The 21,333-nt window shown below is 34.4% G+C and overlaps 1 protein-coding gene across 5 annotated transcripts in view; it reads right to left on the reverse strand.

The window, feature by feature from the left end:
* The window catches only part of GSK3B (glycogen synthase kinase 3 beta), a 230,385-nt gene that overhangs the window by 62,042 nt on the left and 147,010 nt on the right, over positions 1-21,333 (reverse strand). For all 5 annotated transcript variants that reach the window (XM_017513514.2, XM_017513518.2, XM_017513520.2 and 2 more), the window contains one exon: positions 17,373-17,470. In XM_017513514.2, the coding sequence (XP_017369003.1) occupies positions 17,373-17,470 (98 nt within the window). The remainder of the gene's footprint in view (positions 1-17,372; positions 17,471-21,333) is intronic.

Genomic DNA, 21,333 nt, shown 5'->3' on the forward strand with positions numbered 1-21,333 from the left:
AAAATTAAAAAAAAGACTTCCAAATGGGCATTCTGACCTACACAAAGAAATAAAGAGCACCAAAAATGGTAAATATGTGGTTAACTGTATGACATTTCCCCCTCATTAAAAAATTTCTCTTGAGGAAATTGCTTAAAGCAAAATAACAACAAATATTGTAACATGTAGAATTAAAAAGTATGAAAACTATAGCACAAAGAACAGGAAGGGAAATGGAAATAATGTCATATGGTCCTAATTTGCTATGCAACCTGGTACATTACTACATAAAAACAGCAGTGGCGTGATCTCAGTTCCCGGCTTCAAGCAACTCTCATGCCTCAGCCTCCTTAGCCCCTGGGATTACAGGTGTGCACCACCACACTTGGCTAATTTTTCTTTTTTCTTTTTTTGTATTCTTAGTAGAGACAGGGTTTCACCATGTTGGTCAGGCTGGTCTCAAACTCCTGGCCTCGTGATCCGCCCACCTAAGTCTCTCAAAGTTCTGGGATTACAGGCATGACCCACCACGCCTGGCTCTGATTGTAATACACTGATGCATATTTTAAATCCTAGAACAACCTCTAAAAATGACACAAGGAGGTATAGCTTAAAAGCCAACAGGGAAAATGAAAACCACTGATTTAATCCATAGGTGGCAGTAAAAGGGGAAAAACAGAGCTAAGAAAAGATGGAATGAAAAGAAAACAAATACCAAGGTGCAAAACTTAAACTCAACCACAGTGATAATTACACTGAATGCAAATACTCTTAAGTACTTCAATTAGAAAGGCAGAAATTGTCAAACTCAATTAAAAAACACCTAACTATATGATGTCTGTAAGAAATGCACTTTAAATGAAAAAACATATAGATAAAAAGTAAAAGAATGCAAAAAGTTATACCATGCAAATACTAATCGTAAGAAAGAGTGCCTATATTAATATAAGAAAATGAAGACTTCAGGATAAGAAAATTAAACAAAAATAAAGAGGGGCCTTTCCCAATGATAAAGTCATTTTAAGACTAAATTTAAAATTATTGAGAATACCATGTGTTGATGAGAATGTGGAGCACTGAAATTCTCATGTGTTGTTGGTGAGAGTGTAAAACCGTAAAACTACTTTCGAAAATAGTTTGGTAACCATACACTTACTTACCATACGATCAGCAAAGTCAGTCCTACTTTTTTATTCAAGAGAAATATAAACATATGTCTGCAAAAACACTTGTAAACAAACATTCATAGAAGCTTTAGTCATAATAACCAAAACCCAAAAACAAGTCAAATGTCCATTCACAGGTGAATGGATTAACAAATTGTGGTATACTCATAAAATAGAACACAACTCGGCATAAAAAGGAATAAACAGGTGATACAAGCAACAATACTGATGAATCTCAAAAAACATGTTATTGAGCAAAAATCACAGATACAAAAGATATTATTTCATTTATGAAATTCTAGAATAGGCATCTATAGTGACCAAAAATAGATCAGTGATCATCTGAGACAGAAGATGGGAAACTGACCACAAAGGAGAATGAACAGGGTGACCAACCAGCATAGTTTGCCTGGGACCATTTGGCAAACACCTCAGTCCGGGCAAACTGAGACATTTGGTCATTACAGGCTATAAAAAGAAACATTTTTAGGGTGATAGACATGTTCTACATCTTGTCCAGGGTGGTGGTTATATGGGTATGTTTGTTGAAATTCACTAAACTGTCATTTAAAATGGCTACATTTTATTACAAATGAATTATATTTCTATTAACTTGATTTAAAATGTAAAAAAGGGACCATTTTGTAATATGTGTTGCCTTCACTATACTAAAAGCAAACAGATTTTTAACCTTCTTAAATTGCTATTTATAGGGCTAGTATTAAAAGTATCAGAATCTGTCAAACCTCAAAATCAGAACTATTTTGTATACAATATGTATATTTTTTAGAAAGCAAAGATGAGACATAACCAGGAGGCATTTAAAAAACTTTTCAGCTTCTGAAGTTATTCACATTTCAGAATGTTGATTTTGAGCCTATCCTCAAGAAGCTCTAGGGCACGGAGACTCATAAATAAATCAACAACAATCAGGACAGAATAGTATAGCAAAGTAAGCATAGGTAATCTGTGAAGTGAAAGTGCTACACTGCACTGGAAAGAGGAAGAGATTCAGGAAAGGTTCTGGAAGGGGAGTCAAGAGCTGATTTTACTTAAGGAATGTAGCAGGCAAATGAGTAAAAAGTACATTCTATGCACACTAGGTGTGTAGGTGAAAAAGAGCATGCTAATAGAGAATAAGAACTGGATTATAGACAGAGGACATCATTAAAGGCTAAATAAAAGGTGAGCAAGTGACAGATATAAAGAACAAATATTCTGAATGCATGACTATCTGTAACTAACACCACAAACATAAGACATTTTAACAACTATCCTATTTCAACCTCTGAGTATATCTTTAGGTTTTATATTAAGTTTTTATTAGGTTCGGAGTGTATTTCTACCTGACTTATTCCAGCTGAATTCTACATTTGGAACTTTTGAAACAGAATAACTGAACAATAATTTTATAGATAAAAAGATGTTTGACAAGTTCTCATTTCATGCACAAAACAATTCTTAGAGTTCCCTTGAATTTTAAGAGATGGATTTTTTCCCCAAAACCTTTAGACTAAAGACATATATTCTGAGTAATTAATACTTATTCCTGGATTTCTTGGAAAGTGAGTCCTTCTTTGACTTAAAGAAAGTTAAATAACATGGAAATGTTTCATACAAGAGGGGGGAATTTAAAAAATTATCACACCAATGGGAAGATAACATATTCTTAGTCATCTATTACTAGAACTCATGACCATTCCATTTGTTGCAAAAAGCACCAAGATCAGCCTGCCCCACCCCTTTGGGGATGCCATTCATCCCCTTACCGTTAAATCAATAACTTAATCTGTTCCTGGTCCCACTTAGTTACAAATTTATCCAAACACTGAGAAATATCAACACAGAAATTGAGTTGATAATTACTGCCTTCAAAGAAATAATATGGCCCAAGAAGCACCTCACAAAAAGCACCTGACAAATGCTCTGAAATGCCAGTTATTTCTTCCATAGTCTTGTTTATTTTAGAATTCAACACCAGAGGTCGCCAAACTTCGGTAATAGAGCTGTATGTGTAGCCTTTAAGAGCGAAGTAAAAGCCTACTAGAAATGTTACTTTACTGCTCTGCTTAAAATCCTGCAATTGCTTCCAACTGCTTACAAGCTAATGTGATCTGGTCACTGTCAACAGCTCCAGTCTTCTCTTTCCTGGTAAACTCATATTCTAACAACCCCACCATTCAGAACCTTTAGTGAAAACTATAAAGAAACACACGAGACCTAGTTTTACTAAATATCCACTCCTTTCCTCCCCCATATGGTAAATACTTTTTCATGTTTCAAGATTCAGCTCAATGATTATCTCTCCTATGAAGCCTTTCCAGACAGCACTACTCTAAGTGAAATGCTTCTGCCTTGTACTCTGCTCAGACATCTGGAATAATACTGAGTTTGCCCTACCGCCCTCAGCTGTTCCTCTCCTGCCATCAATCAATCTCTGAAGCCCCTGAAGGCAAGAAACCTCTATGTTCTAGCCCACCACCTAGTAAAAATCATTCACTAAATTAACACATGTAGTTAACGTGGTATGTATCTTGAAAGAATTTATGGCTAGGCATATATATATATATATATATATATATATATATATAAAATGAATTCAATAAAGGCTTTAAAAACAAAATTATATAATACAATAGCATAATCCTATAAATGGTTGAATACCTAAACATTTCATTTCTTTTCTGCATAAAAGAACTGCATATGGAATCTGGAGTGTTCAATTGTGTTAGATTGGCTGCTATATCCTAAACAGGACAAATTTCTCCAATTAGAAAACATGTATTCTATTTCAAAATATCAGTCTAATGACAATGGAATCACTACTATACCATTTTAACTTCCAGAGGGCTGATAATAAAATGTCATCTCCTCTGGCATTGTCCTACAATTTACAGATTTTACTATTTATTTATTTATTGAGCCAGAGTCTTGTTCTGTCAGCCAGGCTGACATGTAGCGATGTGATCTTGGCTCATTGCAACCTCCACCTCCCAGGTTCCAGTGATTCTTGTGCCTCAGCCTCCTGAGTGCCTGGGATTATAAGCATGCGCCACCACACTCGGCTAATTTTTATATTTTTAATAAAGACGAGGCTTCATCATGTTGGACAGGCTGGTCTTAAACTCCTGGTATCAAGCGATCCACCCGCCTCAGCCTCCCAAAGTGCTGGGATTACTGGCATGAGCCACCATACCCAGCAGGGTTTTACTTTTTTAATCTACTAGCTGTAGGTAGCTAAAACAATAAACGCAATAATGCAGATTTTATTCCAATTTATACCTCTCCCCTATATGATTACAAACTGATACAAGCAACCATTTTCTTGCAGTGCAATATTTCTCTCTCAGGGTTTCCTTCCTATTTCCAAAAGGCAAACAGCAAAAAGCTATGGCAGCAGCAATACAAGTATTAAAACCCCATTAAGAATTTCCATGATTTTCATCACTTTTCAGAGCAACAAGCTGTCACATTATTTGAGCACAAGTAAACAATTTGGGTAAAGTATTTATTTAGACTAAAGAGAGTGAACATAGGAGGATCTCCTTGTGCACCTATACTCTATTTCATTCACTCTTTCTTGCCTATCATTTAACTCAAGTTGATCTGCTCCTCCTCCCTTTTGGGGGGTAATGGGAGTGGAAGGTACAACTGTGAGAAATCCTCTAGAGTCCTTTGAAAAACTATAGTCAGTTTATTACCTTCCTTAAAATGCAGTGGAAGTGACAGATATTCTTCTACAGATACACAGGCTCACTTCTGCCTTAAAAAAAAAAAAAAGCTTTACTTCATATATCATAAATCCCATCCCTTATACAATTGAGTGATTCTATTTACAGAGGTATGCAATCATCATTGCTAACAAATTTTAGAACATGTTCATTACCTCATAATGAAAGCCTGTATCCATGAGCCATCATTCCCATTCCTCCTAGTGCCCCACAACCACTAATCTTTTTGTCTCCACATCTGTCTATTCTGGACATTTAATATAAATGGAATAGAATTACATAATATGTGGCCTTTTGTGTGTGACATTTTCTTATCTATTCATCAGTTGCTAGACATTTTAATTGTTCCTTTTTTTAGTTATAAATAACATTGCTATGAATTTTGCATACACGTTTTGTATGTTTCTAAGTTTTCAATTATCTAGGGTATACACCTACAAACTGAATTGCTGGGTCATATGATAACTCAATGTTTAATATTCTGAGGAAGTGTCAAACTTGTTGAAAGTTTGCATTCTTTTACAATCACACCAGCAATACATGAAGGTTCCACTTTCCTTATATCCTCACCAACGTTAGTTACTGTCTTTTTATTTTAGTCATTATGGTGAGTGTGATAACAGAATTCATTATTGTATTGACTTGCATTTCCTTAATGAATAATGATGTTGAGTATCTTTTTGCATGCTTACTGGCCACCTGTGTATCTTCTTTAGAGAAATGTCTATGCAGGTCCTTTGTCCATTTTTCAAGCAGGCTTTCCTTTTATTATTGAGTTGTAAGAATTCCTTATATATTCTAGATAAAAATCTCTTACCAGAAATAATCTGTAAAAATTTTCTCCAATTCTGTCTTTTAACTTTCTTGATGCTGTCCTCTAAAGCACAAATTTTTAAGTTTGACAAAGTCCGATTTACCTATATTTTCTTTTGTAATGTGTGCTTTTTGTGTTACATGTATGAACATATTGACTAACTGAAGTTCACAAAGATTTATAACTGTTTCCTTCTAAGAGTTTTATAGTTTTGGCTCTAACATTTAGGTCTTTGATTCATTCTGAATTCATTTGTTTTTAATTAATTGATGAATTATAATTGTATATAGTTTTGAGGTAAACAGTGATGTGTATACAATATGGAATAACAGAATTAGATGAATTAACATACCCATTACATTAAATACTTACCATTTGTTTCTCCTGTTTAACTATAATTTTGTGCCCTTTGACCAACATTTCCTACCCTCTCCACCTTCTGGTAAACACTATTCTTCTCTCTGCTTCTGGAATTTGATTGTTTTAGAATCCACGTATCAGTAAGATCATGCAGTATTGGTCTTTCCATGCCTGACTTATTTCACTTAGCATAATGTCCTCCAGGTTCACCCATGTTATTAAAAATGACAGAATTTCCTACTTTCTTAAGGCTAAGTAGTATTCGACTGTAGTGGAGAGTGTGTGTGTGTGTGTATATATATATATATATATATATATATATATATATATATACAACACACACACACACACACACACAGTTTTTTCTTCCATTCATCCACTGATAGGTACTTCCATTGTTTTCATATCTTGGCCTTTGTAAATGGTACTTGGGTGTACAGATATCTCTTTGATATGCTGACTTCAAGTCTTTAGTATATATATACCTAAAAGTGGAACTGCTGGATCATACTGTAATTTTATTTTCAATTTTTTGAGGAAGCTCCATATAGTTTTCCATAATGGCTATACTAATTTACATTCCCAAAAACAGTGTACAAGGATTCCCTTTTCTCCACAAGCTATATAATTTTTGTATATGGTATGAGGTGGGGGACCAACTTCATTCTTTTGCATATGGATATCAGTTGTCCAAGCACAATTTATTGAAAAGACTATACTTTCCTCATTGAATTGTGCTGGAATCCTTGTCAAAAATCAGTTGACAATAAAGATAAAGGTTTATTTCTAGACTCTCAATTCTACTTAATTGATCTATATGACTACACTCACGCCAGTAATACACTGTCTAGATTACTGTAGTTATGCCATAGTTTTGAAAACAAGAAGTGTGGATGGGCATGGTGGATCATGCCTATAATCCCAGCACTTTGGGAGGCCAAGGTGAGTGGATCACTTGCTGAGCCCAGCAATTTGAGATCAGCCTGGTCAACAGTCTGTAACAAAGAATATAAAAATTCGCCAGGTATGGGGATGTGTGCCTGTAGTCCCAGCTACTCAGGAGGCTAAGGTGGGAGGACAGCTTGAGCCAAGAAGGTGGAGGCTACAGTGAGCCATGACCATACCACTGCACTCCAGCCTGGGTGACAGAGCGACACCCTGTCTTAAAAGACAGAACAAAATAAAACAAAACTGAGCTCTCCAACTTTATTCTTCTTTTTCAAGACTGTTTTAGTCCTCATTTATTTTTTACTAAATAAAAATTTATACTTGGAAACAAGTCATCTCCCTCTCCACCAAAAAGTTTTGAATATGTAAACTATTGAACATAAAGTGAAAAATTCATTCTTGGTTGATACATATTCACAGGAGTCAAAGACCTTTAGTCTAGGTGAATTTCAGCTAAACTGGTATTCTCGAGGAAGGAATATAAGATAGAAAGGGAGTATCAATCTCTTGGATTTAAAAAAAAAAAACAACACTTTTTCCAAACTTAAAAATACCCTACCTCTTTAATACATGTAAAAATCTGTATACACATCACCCAGTTTTACTTTCCCTTGAGAATCACTAACACTATAGTTCTTTGCAGCACCACAAAGCAAGATTTCCTTCATATTTTCTTTATATCTTATATATCAAATCAACAGTATTGCTTTATAAATATGAAATAGCCTTCGGTATACTTTTTACTTTTAAAAACTAGAAATGCCCCTTTCTACAAGGTTGCTAGTTCCTTATACTTTTCCTACTAGTTATTGCTGTTAGACATTTTATTAGGAATCATTGCTGTTAAACATTTTAACCTTTTATTGTAAAAAAAGGAAGCAAGAATTCCTTAGTAAAACATAGGTTCTAAACTCAGGGTCGAGCATACACATGTTGTCAACCTGACAGATTTCTGTCCCTGTTCCACCTTTCACCTGACCCTTCATATACTTTATAGACTCCAAAGAAAATGAATTAAACTGAGGCCCTGAAATTAGATGAACACAAAAAAGAACTCAAAAGGCAACCCTGCACAAGAATCTGCAGTTGATAACTATAGGGTATTATATCCCAGGAAAAGTAATCATATGGATAGTCTTTTGACTCACGACCAAAAATACAATTATAAATCAGGTTTGAAGTGATAATGTCATGAAACTTTGAGATCAGCCTTTTCTGTCTAAAAAAAAGTTTCTTGGCATAAATACAACATCACTGGCAAATTGGTAAATAACTTTACATTGCATATCCTGGGAAAAGTAATGATTTCAAATGGATGCCATTATCCGCAAGTCAAAAGTTAAAACTGAGTTACACTGCCAGGAAGTTACTTTTCCATACCTGGGCACACATTCGTTTAGGTATATAGGGATTTAACCAAGTACGAGGAGTACTGTAGACCCAATAACGTTTCATATTATTAGTTAAAATTAATATTTCTTTTGGTCTATGGAAAACATTATACTAATGTAAAAATGCAGTTGAGTAGTTATTACATTAGAATAATTCTTTTAATGCCTCCTTTACTCTCATTTATTTTCAAAATGTTGGCATCATATTGTATGTGTAATACCTACTTTCTACAGGTGGTTATTATTAACTGTAGTCATATTTCCTTGTACTATAATAGTGTATAAGATATTTACCCCGGTGTTCTTGGGTGAGCTATGGAAAGGCCAAGAATCAGCTAAAGTTGCATACAAATTGTTGGGTATTTATTCATTTTTCTGGGGCGAAGTGTCCACTGCTATTTATGGATTTTCAAAGTAGTCTTTGATTCAAAAACTATTCAGAGCTGCTGCTCTCATCAGTAATAAATTTAAAAGAAAATTGTGATAATACAAGAACAACAAACACCTTACGTATTACATACTATGTGTATTACAAGTAAAAAACCTGTACTAAAATGTGTAATAGGATGTACATACATGTCCTGGGAGTGAAAAAATTAGATCAGTTTAATAAACCGTCTCTGTAATCCATTAACAACACAAAAGCTTGATAGCACAAGAAATATCAAAAGGTAATATCATATGATATTAAACTCCAAATGCAAGTTAGCAAAGATGCATCATGTATCCATCAAAAACTTACAAAAAAAAAAAAAAAAAGCTATTTTATACCTATTACACTCTGATTTGTTATCTTTGACCGTTGTCTAAAAGACTGTCTGGGCCAGGCGTGGTGGTTCACACCTGTAATCCCACCACTTTGGGAGGTCAAGGTGGGTGGATCAACTGAGGTCAGGTGTTTGAGACCAGCCTGACCAACATAGTGAAACCCTGTCTCTACTAAAATTACAAAAATTAGGCAGGCATGGTGGCACATGCCTATAGGCCCAGCTACTTGGGTGGCTGAGGCAGGAGAATCACTTGAGGCAGAGATTGCAGTGAGCCAAGAGAGCACCACTGAACTCCAGCCTGGGCTACAAAGGAAGACTCTGTGTCCTCCCACCACCCCAAAAAAGATTGACAATAAAAATGTTAAGCCAGGAAACAAGAGTGTATGTAATGAGCACTGAACAAACTATAGTACAGGTATAAGATAATTACAACCTAAAGTATTCGCTAAATGAAGATGGTGAAAATAAGGTTGAACTATACAGAAGCTCCCTGATTTACCAAGGGGTCATATCATGGTAAACCCATACACAGTAAAGATGAAAATATCCTAAGCTGAAAATGCAAACAATATGTCTAATCTAGTGAACATCATAGCTCAGCCTAGACTACCCTTAAATGTGCTCAGAACAATTACCTTAGCCTACAGTTGGACAAAATAATAAAACACAAAGACTATTTTATGATAACGTATCAAATATCTCATGTAACCTATTAAATACTGTCTTGAAAAACAGAATGGTTGTACAGGTACTCAAAATACAGTTTCCACTGAATCTGTGCTGCTTTCCCAGTATTGGAAAGTCAAAGAATAATTAAGCCATCCTAAGTCAGGGACTGTCTGTAACTGAAAGCAAAGCAAAGGAATCTTGGGGACAATGTGTAATCGAAAGCAAAGCAAAGGAGCTGACTATTATAATGGTTGAAACAAAATTAAACCTAAAGATACCTCAAACTGATGTCATATATTCATTACAGTGAGAATTAGGGGTTGTACCACTAATCTGCTGGCCGACATAAATTTTTACACTATACATATAGTAAGTAATAAATATGACTCAATAGGTTCTGTGTTTCAAGTTGACATTAGGGATCATATCATTTTCCCCAAAGGTACAAAATCCCATGAATAAAGGCTACAAACTGAGCTATAGATCAATCAGATAGTTTTCCCACCACCCTACTCCTCCTGCATATGGTAATAGTTTCCACTTAACTGTGAAGGATATGTTCCAAGATCCCCCAGTGGATGCTTGAAAACATAAATAGTACCAAACTATATACTATGTTTTTCCTATATATACACACCTATGATAAAGTCTAATTTATAAACTAGGCACAGTAAGAGATTAAAAACAATAATAGAACAAGTAAAACTACATACTGCAATTAAAGTTCTGTGAATGTAGTCTCTCTCTCTCAAAATTTCTTCTTGTACTATACTTATCCTTCTTCTTGTGATGACATGAGATGATAAAACGCCTATATGTTAAGATGAAGTAAGGTGAATTACACAGGCCTTGTGACATCATAGCCTTAGTCTACTAATGACCTTCTCACCAAGCACCAGAAGGAGGATCATCTGCTTGGAATGACCCTGGACCAGTGAGCCATTATAATGTCCATGGCTGGATGTCAGGGGCAAATGATGTCAATGACTGATAGGTAGGTAGTATATACAGCATGGATATGCTGGACAAAGGGAGGATTCACGTCCCAGGAGGAATGAAGCAGTATAGCATGAGATTTCATCATACTACTCAGAACAGCATGTAATTTAAAATTTATAAATTGTTTATTACTAAAATTTTCCACTTAATGTTTTTGAATTGTGGTTGCTTCTGGGTAACTAAAAGAGTAGAAAGTGATACTGTGGATACTGGGAATATCCTGTAGTAACAGTAGTAGCAGTAACATAGTAACAGTAGTAATAGTAGTAGTAATGCTTACTTCTTACGGTTAACATCTTAAGTGTGGTAACGAATGTAAAGTGCTTAACCCAGCGCCTGGCATACAAAGTAAGGTCTCACTGAGTGGCAGCTTTTATGATGAGCAGTCATTTCCTAATACCAGAAAATGTAGAATTCTGAGAAGCCAAGGATCCACTGATCTTTTTGTCTAAATTATTCCATAAACAAGCATCAGTCAAATTAGAAGCCTAGAAAAAATTATTTAGGCAAACATTTGTAACAAAAATGTAACTCTCAACTTTTATAGAACTGTTTTTGTTTACTAACAAAGAAAAACTAAAAATTCAAAGCAACTGCTTTTTCATAAGTCCTGCAATTGTAAAAAGATATGGCTGCTTAAAAAAATCGGCATCACAGAACAGTAAACAGCAAAAAAATAAAAGTTCTCTGCTTTTCACCTTCCCTTAATTCTATTCTCCACTGTAGAATTTGTAGGTCCTTCTGAAGCTTTTTCTACGGACAGGCATCATAATAAATGAAGCCTACCTAGTTGGCTCCCACAGCATAATCATAAGACTATTTGAATCTGTGTTGTTACATAAAGTTTCAAATTTCAAATATTTTCAAATTTCTAATATAAAGCTTCTGTTAGAGTTTACTAGCTTTTTCCTGGTTAAGAGCTATCTACACAGATATCTAAATTGGTTAACTATTGTTAAGAGAAAACTAAACAACAGTAAAGTTGTATTACAAAAGAAATTATGGGACTTCAACTGCCTTATAAAATAATTTTACTATTGCAAATAATTTATGTATCAATATGTTTAATGTTATGCTTTTCTAAAGATATATACCCAAATTCAAAAGGCCAGTTACTAAAACTATAAATGCCATACTGAAATTCTATTATGAAGAGGTAGAACACTGACTAATTCTGTCCTAAAACTCTTTTATTCAAAAGCAATGGTTAAATTATTACTACAGCATTAAGTAAATGTTTATGATATAAATGAAACTATCTTTGTAGGAATTTCAAAATTTAAAAAATTCTACAAATGGTGGTTTCTTTTAAAATTGTTAGTTTTGTGATAGTTTAATCCAGAAATTAAACTCTGAAGTTCATCTTCCCTTTCTTGATATTTATGTTTTAAAGTTTGGAGAGTGGAGGGAAGAAATTATTATTAAAACTTACAGCATTTCCAGGTCCAAAACTTCCTAGATCACTTACATGGAATTTTTTGGGGACACCTGTCATTTATGTAATAAATTTAATAACCAAACTTTGGAAAGACAATGTATCATGTAAACTTTTTGAAAGACAATGCTATATCACTTTACTTTAATGTTATTATTTTCATAATCAATTATGTAATTCGAAATACAATCATGCAGTGGAATCTATGTAGCATTAAAAATATACTTGGTTGTTCAGTTTTTAAAAGTCAACAAAACTGTAAGATGGTATTTTTATTTAAACACAAATAAAATATAGTATATGAAAATATTTATAGAAGTATTTTTCATGATGTGCTAGAACAGTGATGATTGGTTTTGTTTTCTATTTGTGCTTTCTCATTCTTTGCACTAAGCATATAAAATCTAAGAATACGTAGTTATAAAAAAAAGTAACTGTCATTAAAAATTATTACCTTCACCAGAATTATACAAGCCTTCACAGGACTTTCTTCTACAAAGTTCCACTGCTATGGCCAACCGCAGAGGTGCCAAAGGACAATTTTATATTAGTGAACATTAGTTTGGCAAAATTCCTGGTACAAGTTTTCCAAAAATGTTTTATTTTTTACCATGTATCTGGTACTGTATCAGATATTTCTTGAGGTTATTATGTTAACGAAGAATTTAAGGGAAAAAAAGCACATCATCTGAGGAGTCCCTAATAGGATTTGTCTTTTTACAAGTGCTGTGAAAATCCAAGCATTTTTGATATGCAGAGGTCAAATGACACAATGAAATGCTGACCTGACAATTTTATGCATGAAGTTAACTTCAGAAAATTAAATACTTGTATTTTTCCTGATTAGAAATGATTTTCCACAACTTTCAAATCTGTTCTTACACTTTTAACTTATTCTAAAGATAATGTATTTGAATTTTACTCTAAATATTTTACAAAAACCTATCAGAGAGCAGTGAGGAAGATTAAAAATGTTAGCTAGAATGAGATAAAGTTTGTTTAATTAAACTGTTATGCTGTAAATTACTGGCATGGACATCTGAGTCAATAAAATGTTAACCAACAAAATACACAACAACCACCATTAACTTTTCCTATTAATTCCAAGCTAATTTCAAATTCATGAATTAACAACTGTCTAACAAGTTAACTCAATATGAACCTTAATTAAAAATTATTTTGGTGCCATCAGATATTAAAACATAAGAATAAAAAAAGTGCCTGCTCAAAAAGTGTATAAAATAATGAGGAAAGTCTACCACATAAAAACTTCATAAAGTTTACTATATGATTATCCACTTTCATTTTTTTTGCTTAAATTCAGAGAAGAGTTACCTATTTTTCCAGGGTTAGTTATCCCAAGATACTCGAGAGAATATTTATGAGGTTTTTCAAGGGAGAAAATGAAAAGAAGGCAGAAAAGAATAGTTTAACATGAGTCCCCTAGTTATTATAATCACTAAAGGTGCATGACTATTACCTTAAAAAACATGAGAACTGAACTGGGCATCTATGAGATCACCTTTATGAAAACTTCAAATGCATTCATAAAGCCATGTTTATCAGTACATGAAAATATTTGTTTAAATTACAAAATGTCTTAAAAACATTTAATTTTGAAAATAAACACACTCTTTTCCAACTTAGATCAGGAAAACTGGAACAACTACATCAGCATTTCTTAAGGATTTCTATTTCAGTGAGCCCTCATATATATTTAACATTTGAGGAACAAATGTTAGCAATAATAGGAGGGATGGAAGGAGGAAAACAGGCAGGAAAGAGAAGAAAAAAGATTTTATATTGATTGATTGAATGATTGAGACAGAGACTCACTCTGTCGCCCAGGCTAGAGTGCAGTGGTGCAATCTTGGCTCACTGCAACATCTGCCTCCCAGGTTCAAACAATTCTCCTGCCTCAGCCGCTGGAATAGCTAGGACTACAGGCACGTGTCACCACATCTGGCTAGTTTTTTAGTAGAGACAGGGTTTCACCATGTTGGTCAGGCTGGTCTCGAATCTCCTGACCTCAAGTGATCTGCCCACCATGGCCTCCCAAAGTGCTGGGATTTTAGGCATTAGCCACCATGCCCGGCTGTGATATTTATTTATTATTTTATTGATGGACTGATTGATGCAGGCTTGCTCTGTCACACAGGTGGAGTACAGGGGTGCAATCTTGGCTCACTGCAACATTTGTCTCCTAGGCTGAAGCAATCCTCCCACTTCAGCCTCTCAGGTAGCTGGGGCTACAGGCATGTGCCAATATGCCTGGCTAATTTTTGTATTTTTTTGTAGAGACTGGGTTTTGCTGTGTTCCCCAGGCTAGTCTCAAACTCCTGGACTCAAGCAATCTGTCCACCTCAGCCTCCCAAAGTCCTGGGATTATAGGTGTGAACTACTGCCCCTGGCCAGACCAGTAAGATTTGGGGCTACACTAAACACACACACAACACTCCTATGAAGTTTATTAACCTTCATGCAGTAAGACTTAGAACTATACTAAACATACACACACTTGCACAAAATACAAAGCCTATGAGTCTCCATGCAATGTGTAACTTCCAGTCAATAAACGGATAGTAAACTACTACCGTTAATTCCATCTATCCTGGGCAGCCATTCTTAAGGACGTAAAAGAGACCTAGAAACCAGATATCCCCAAATGCCCTGGATGCTTGGAAATACTTTTAATTCTCTTATCTTATATATCATTATCAAAACATCTTATAAGCAGTGATCTTGGAACTAGTAAGGTAATACGTATATTTCTTAATGAAAGATGATAGCACAGCACAAAAATAATGAGCGTTTTGTTTCAGAGTTGGCCTGTTACTACATACTGATCGTGGGCCATTTTGCAAAAAATAAGCACTTAATAAAAACCAAGTCTGAAATTATCAGTAATAAACTGAGAGTTTCTACCAAAACCTATTAAGTAGGCAGCATAAACTAACATTAGCAGAAAAATGGATTACAAGGACTAACAAAAAGTGGCACAAACAAGCTCTAGACTTAAAGGTTTATAAGATATTATGGCAGGCACAGGATAGGGAATTATCACAAATGTTCACTTAGACTTCTTAGAAATTCTATTTGTATTATGAATGAATTAAAATTAATGACAAATGACCACAAAATTCTAAAATATAATCAGTAGAGAACTGATACAAGTCTAACGAGCTAAATACATATGACAAATAGAATAGCAAATATGCCCGGAGAATTGTAGCATGGTGATGGTGAGCTGAAGTACATCAAATAAAAGTTTAGGGACAGGAGAAATGCTGAATTATTATGTAAGAGCAGGGATCAGGAAACTATAGCTCACTGTCTGTGTAAGGTCCATAAGCTAAGAATTAACAGATTTGCAATCAACTTGATGATTATAAAGTACTAACTTTGAACCTCAATTCAAAGAAAGGTTATATCCCCCCAAAAGAACTCAATTCTTCTGGTTAGTATTTACAAACAAAAAACAAAAAAAGAACACCCTCAATTATTATACCTCTAACTTCATCAATAAAAAATTTTGTAAAAAGGTGTTTTCTCTTTTGTTATTGAAGTACCTATATGATATCCTCGATTTTGCTTTTTGGCTCACAAAGCCTAAAATATTTTATCTAGTCCTTTACAGAAAAAGTTGGCCAAGCTCTGTATTCAAGCATTAATTTACATGACAGCATAGGCGTTTAAAAAACAAAGAAAGCAAACTATTCAAATTTAGATCTGGGTGTAGCATAGAAATAAAAAAGAAAATAGGTCTGTTAACAAAGGTTAAACGTTAAATCTGAAACTCAAAGATGGTTACCAAAAAGAAGATGCAAAATTATATGGATAGCAAGGATGATCACTGATCACACACTGGTCTTTTCAACTATACTTGCACATACTGACATCTAGCAAAACCACCTTTGATTTTAAAAATCCCCATTTTTATAGAATGAAGTAAAAGGATGTGAAAACAATTTGATCACAGTCCTATATTCGACTGGTAGAAGTTACTGAGGAGTTAGGGCTCAGTATAAGGAAAACTAAATTCAAGCTGTCCAATATAGAATGAGCTGCGTCCCTAAGTAGTAATCTGACGCTGGAAGTGTTCAAGAAAATAATAGGAAACCATTTGTTAGAAATGTAACTAAAAGGTTCTTTCACTGGATGTTGGATAGGACAATACGACCTCTAAGGAGATTTTTCAATTTAACAATTCTATGAAAAATTTGGGATATCACGAACAAAGCCCCAAAGACAGTAGGTGGTGTTGCTTTGTCCAAACTGAAACCTTAGAATGAGCCAATCTAGTGATATAAATATAGACACTAGGTTTATTTTTTTTTTAAAGAGGCTTAAGATCTCAAATATTTAAAATTAAAAAAAAAATACATTTAAAAATTCAATTGAAATCTCAGCTCTACAATGCTTAAAAGAAAACATAGACTCCAAGATAATATTTAAATGTTTGTTGTTAATAAAGGTGTAGGTATGCAAAGCTGGATGAAAGCAGAAGCTGTGTCTGTGCAAAACCAGACACAGCTTCTGCTTTTATTCAGCTTTAAATAAAATTTAAAATAAAATTATATTAAACCCATGTTGACCCAATAAATAAAATTATATTAAATCCCTAAGTCAAAATTTTGTTTCTAACAATGAGCTAGTCAGACATGTAGGCAACCATTCATTTTATAAGTACTGAATAAATATAAATAGTGACCAAATACCAAGTATGTCCTATGTGCTCTACAGCGTATTAGGAGCACAGAATATACAGTGAGCAAAAGCAGATACAGCTTCTGCTTTTATTCAGCTTACATACATTTTAATAAGCTTATAGTCCAATTTCGCTTTTAAGTACTTTAAGTAAGAGATACATACCTCTCTTGTATTAGATATACATAATAGCTTTTCTAGGAGCATACAACAGAAGAGTAACTCAAATGAAAACCAAAAGGCTGGGGAGTGTTCTTATAACCACTTTATAGCTGAACTTGCTACATGACCTTTGGTCACTTCCTCCATTTTTTGTTTCTCATCTGTATGTATGTGTGGTATGTATTATTAAAGTAGCATCAAAATTTCTTCTGGTTCAAAAATTGTGATTCAACCTTCTCACCTTGATTATTTCCACCAACTGATCCACACCACTATCCCCTGGAAAAATTGGTTGTCCTAGTAACAGTTCAGCCAACACGCAGCCAGCAGACCATACATCTAAAGAGGAAAGAAAACAAAACCTTATTAATACTTTACAGATTGAGTTGAAAAATGTTTGTATACATAATCTAATTTTACTTTGATCACAGAGTAAATATCACAAGGAAAAGATTATCAATCCAAAAGAGAGAAAACAGTCATAAAACTCTCTAATGTTTTTTTAAGTAAATGTTCAACTTACCAAAGAGGAAAGGCCAATAGGAATAGTCTAATAAAGGCAAAGTCTATTATCAAATTTCAGGTATTCAAGTCTTCAAATAACAAGACAGAGGATTACAGTACCAAAGCTATGGCAGGACTATCTACTTATTATACTTAAAAATAAGTCAAAGTGACACAATCTTTGCATATTAGTAGGTACTTACAGAGGACCAGCAAGGAAAGGTTCACTCTTTCACAGACACTGGACTTTAAGTCAATGCAAATTCTGAGGAACATTTTTAAGATTTTAAATGGTTGATTTTTATATTCTTGGATGACTGACAGAAAAATGTACTTAATTATCTTTTTTTAATAAAAAGGAATAGCAATGATAGAGGAATATATTTTATTTCATAAATTATAAAAATAATTCACTTTTAAGTCAAAGTGAAAACCTCAATCCCAAGAGAACACTCTAAAAATTAACTCAATATACTTTTAAAATACTTTAAAATATACATCCTGGTTTACCCAGGATAGTTATGGTTTATATACTGTCCTGGGGCAATTATTAGTAATACCCTCTTTTTCTCTCAAAAGTATTACCAGATTAGAAGATAAATTGTATGGTCACTCTATTTTAAAGCCCACTATTAAGGCTTCCTCCAAGAAAAGGCTGCTTTTTAGCTTCTAGATTTCTGAGATTCCTAGGTTTCTAATGTACCAACACTCAAGTGCTTTAGGGAGACGAATATGAATCACTCCTGGGCTTTACCACCTACCAGCAGGGAAGGAAAAGAAGGAACAGTAAACGGTATGGAGACAACAAAAATTTAAAAGGTCTGATGTGGTGAAATGTACTCTCAAGAGGGACTGAAAATCACTGCTCCAGTGACTACTTTTTTTGACCTAGAAAAATGATATGGGTATTCACTTAACAAACTCAAGTTGATTTTATCCAGTCCTAAGTTAATAAACAAGACATCTATTCTGCAAATATAGACCAAGAGTCCAATATATTAGGTTACTGCTAAATGAAGCAAATATGAATATTCCTAGGGAATCTTTACTCCAAGACAATAGTAATACTGTTATAGTCAAGTGAAAAGGTGTACCTCCTTATTTACGTAAATGCTTATTTTAATCTAAGTTTAAAAATATCCCTTTACCTAGTTAGTAAGATGGAAGGTAATATGCACTGAACTTTTTTCCTCTCTAATATGGAATGATTCATCTTAGAACACAAGGTCGAAAAATTGTAAGGGGATGCCTTCATAAAAAATAACAGGAAACACTTTCTTAGGCAAGATTTAGCTACAAATATGGAAGACAAAAAGTAAAACATCAAGGAATATTGTTGCCTAGTAGTTAACCACAGAGGACTGATACTCAAAAGATTCAGGTAACAACTATACTAGCAGCCTTCAATTCATGTTTTATCAGTCAAGTTAGTAAAAACAAGTTATTTATCAATCACTTTCTGGATGACATCAACATCTCTTCTGCTCTTACTTCACAGGACAAATGGATGAAATTCTCCAAATAGAATAAAACTTCAACTAAATAGAAGGTACCAAAAAATAAAAGTAGTGCTTTGGCACACAGAATTTTAAAGTTGGGGTTAAAGCCAGAATAACATTTTGTTTCATACTTCACGTTAAAGTGATCTTTCAAGATCATGTAGTTTAATACACTTATTTCATAGATAAGAAAACTAAGGCATGATAGAGGTAAATACTTGCCCAAGGTAAAACTACTGGGCAGTAGAGGTAGGCCTAAAATCATTCTCAATTCCCAGTCAAGACAGCACTCTCCCGAATAACTGTTTCGCTGTTACAGAATAACAGATTCTTCAAGGGTCTGTCTGCAAGTTCAGTTCCTTGTTCTAAGGAAGACTTTTGCTCTCATTCTGCCATTTCTCAGTAAGACAATATAATTAGAGACATCAGCTTTCCCTCTGGCTGTATTTAAATACCACAATAATCTAGTCAGAACCAGCTACTCTTTCATTTCAAACATTTCTGTTGAAAACATTTTTAAATGTAACTATATTAGTATACTTTTTGGGAGGGTCTGTTTAAAAATATTACAATCTTAAGAGGCAAGTATCCTAAGTCTATAATGGGAAGCCAAACCTAGGCTTGCTAGGGTTCAAAAGGCTCCCGTTTATATAACTGTTCCTTAATGTGTGCGATGATATAGTGACTTTTTAGATGAATCAAACTGCCTTTATTTTAGGTGTTTCTGGCACAACTCATACCAGTATCTTATATATAATCAGTATCATATATTTGAATAAAATGTAAAGTAGCTGGAAAATCCAATGATTCAGCCCTAAAGACAAGGGGCTGAAATTTGCTCTTAGGGAGAGTCAAGTTTAAAAATGCCACAAAAAGAATACCACCTTACATTTCTACAGTATTTTCACTAACATTTTATTTAAGCCTCACAGCCACTCAGCAAACTAGAACCGTCAGTTATCTCCACTTTAGTCCAATAGTGACCTGACATTCACACCCAGGTCCATCACAAGCAAAATATTCTTTGTATTATTTCTCATCTTTCCATTCACATATGCCATGTACCACAGCCATAATGAGACTCTGAGAACTATATACACATACATACACAAATAATTATGCTCTCTACCCTCTAGTAAAGCAGATTTCAAAGTGTGGTCTACAGAGGTCACTTTGTACTCTTTGTACCTGGGTTCTCTAGACATTTTTAGATGTCCCAGAAGGCAAAATTCTTTTCATAAGAATATACCTCCACTGGGTTAACATTTGTAACTGAGAGTACAAAGGAAACGGTGGGTAAAACTGCTGGCCTCTTGGCACAAATCAAAATGTGCTTTGGCATTTTGCCATTTGGCAAAATAAAAATGACAATGTGTTTCTGATTAGAGTATTTGCTTATATCAGAGAATGTCTATCAAAAAGACAAAAAATTGTCACAAGGTCTTTTTTCTTTTGTTGTTATTGTTTTGTTTTGAGAGGGGGGTCTCATTTTGTCACCCAATGGAGTGCAGTGGTGTAATGTCAGCTCACTGCAACCTCTGTCCCTGGGTTCAAGTCATCCTCCCACCTCAGTCTCCCAAGTAGCTGGGACGGCAGATGCACATCGCCATGCCTGGCTAATTTTTGGTAGAGAGAGGTTTTCCTCATATTGCTCAGGATGGTCTCAAACTCCTAAGTTCAAGTGATCTGCCCACCTCAGTCTACCAAAGTGCTGGGATTACAGATGTGAGCCACTGCACCAGGTCAGGTCTGTTTTACTGTTTGTTTGTTTTAGTTTTCTGTTACTGTGGGGATTTTTTTTTTTGGTTTATTATTTGCATGTTTTTGTTTCTGTTTTCAGACTAAGGAATTCTCTTCAGAAATAATATATAAGAGTAAAATAATTTTGGTTTCCACTTGCACACCTAGCTTAAAGTTGCTCCTTGTTTGTTAGCTTCCTATTCATGTCCAGCTGATCATGCTCTCTCTCTGTTCACTCCTGGCTAGTGGGCTAAAATGGAGTAAAAGAGAAGGTCAATGATGATTAAAGCTAATGATCTCTATTCAGTTCCTTCTATCACTAAACATCTTGGGTGAAGACTTCTACAGAATCAGTGGGTTTAGCAAAACTAGTAATGATTTAAGCTGATTTTATAGAAATAACAGAGACAGCATGAAAGACATGAAAGAAATGTCAGCAGTATGGTCATACTATCATTT

The sequence above is a fragment of the Cebus imitator genome, unplaced genomic scaffold (assembly GCF_001604975.1).
Source record: "Cebus imitator isolate Cc_AM_T3 unplaced genomic scaffold, Cebus_imitator-1.0 Scaffold494, whole genome shotgun sequence".
Taxonomy (NCBI): domain Eukaryota; kingdom Metazoa; phylum Chordata; class Mammalia; order Primates; family Cebidae; genus Cebus; species Cebus imitator.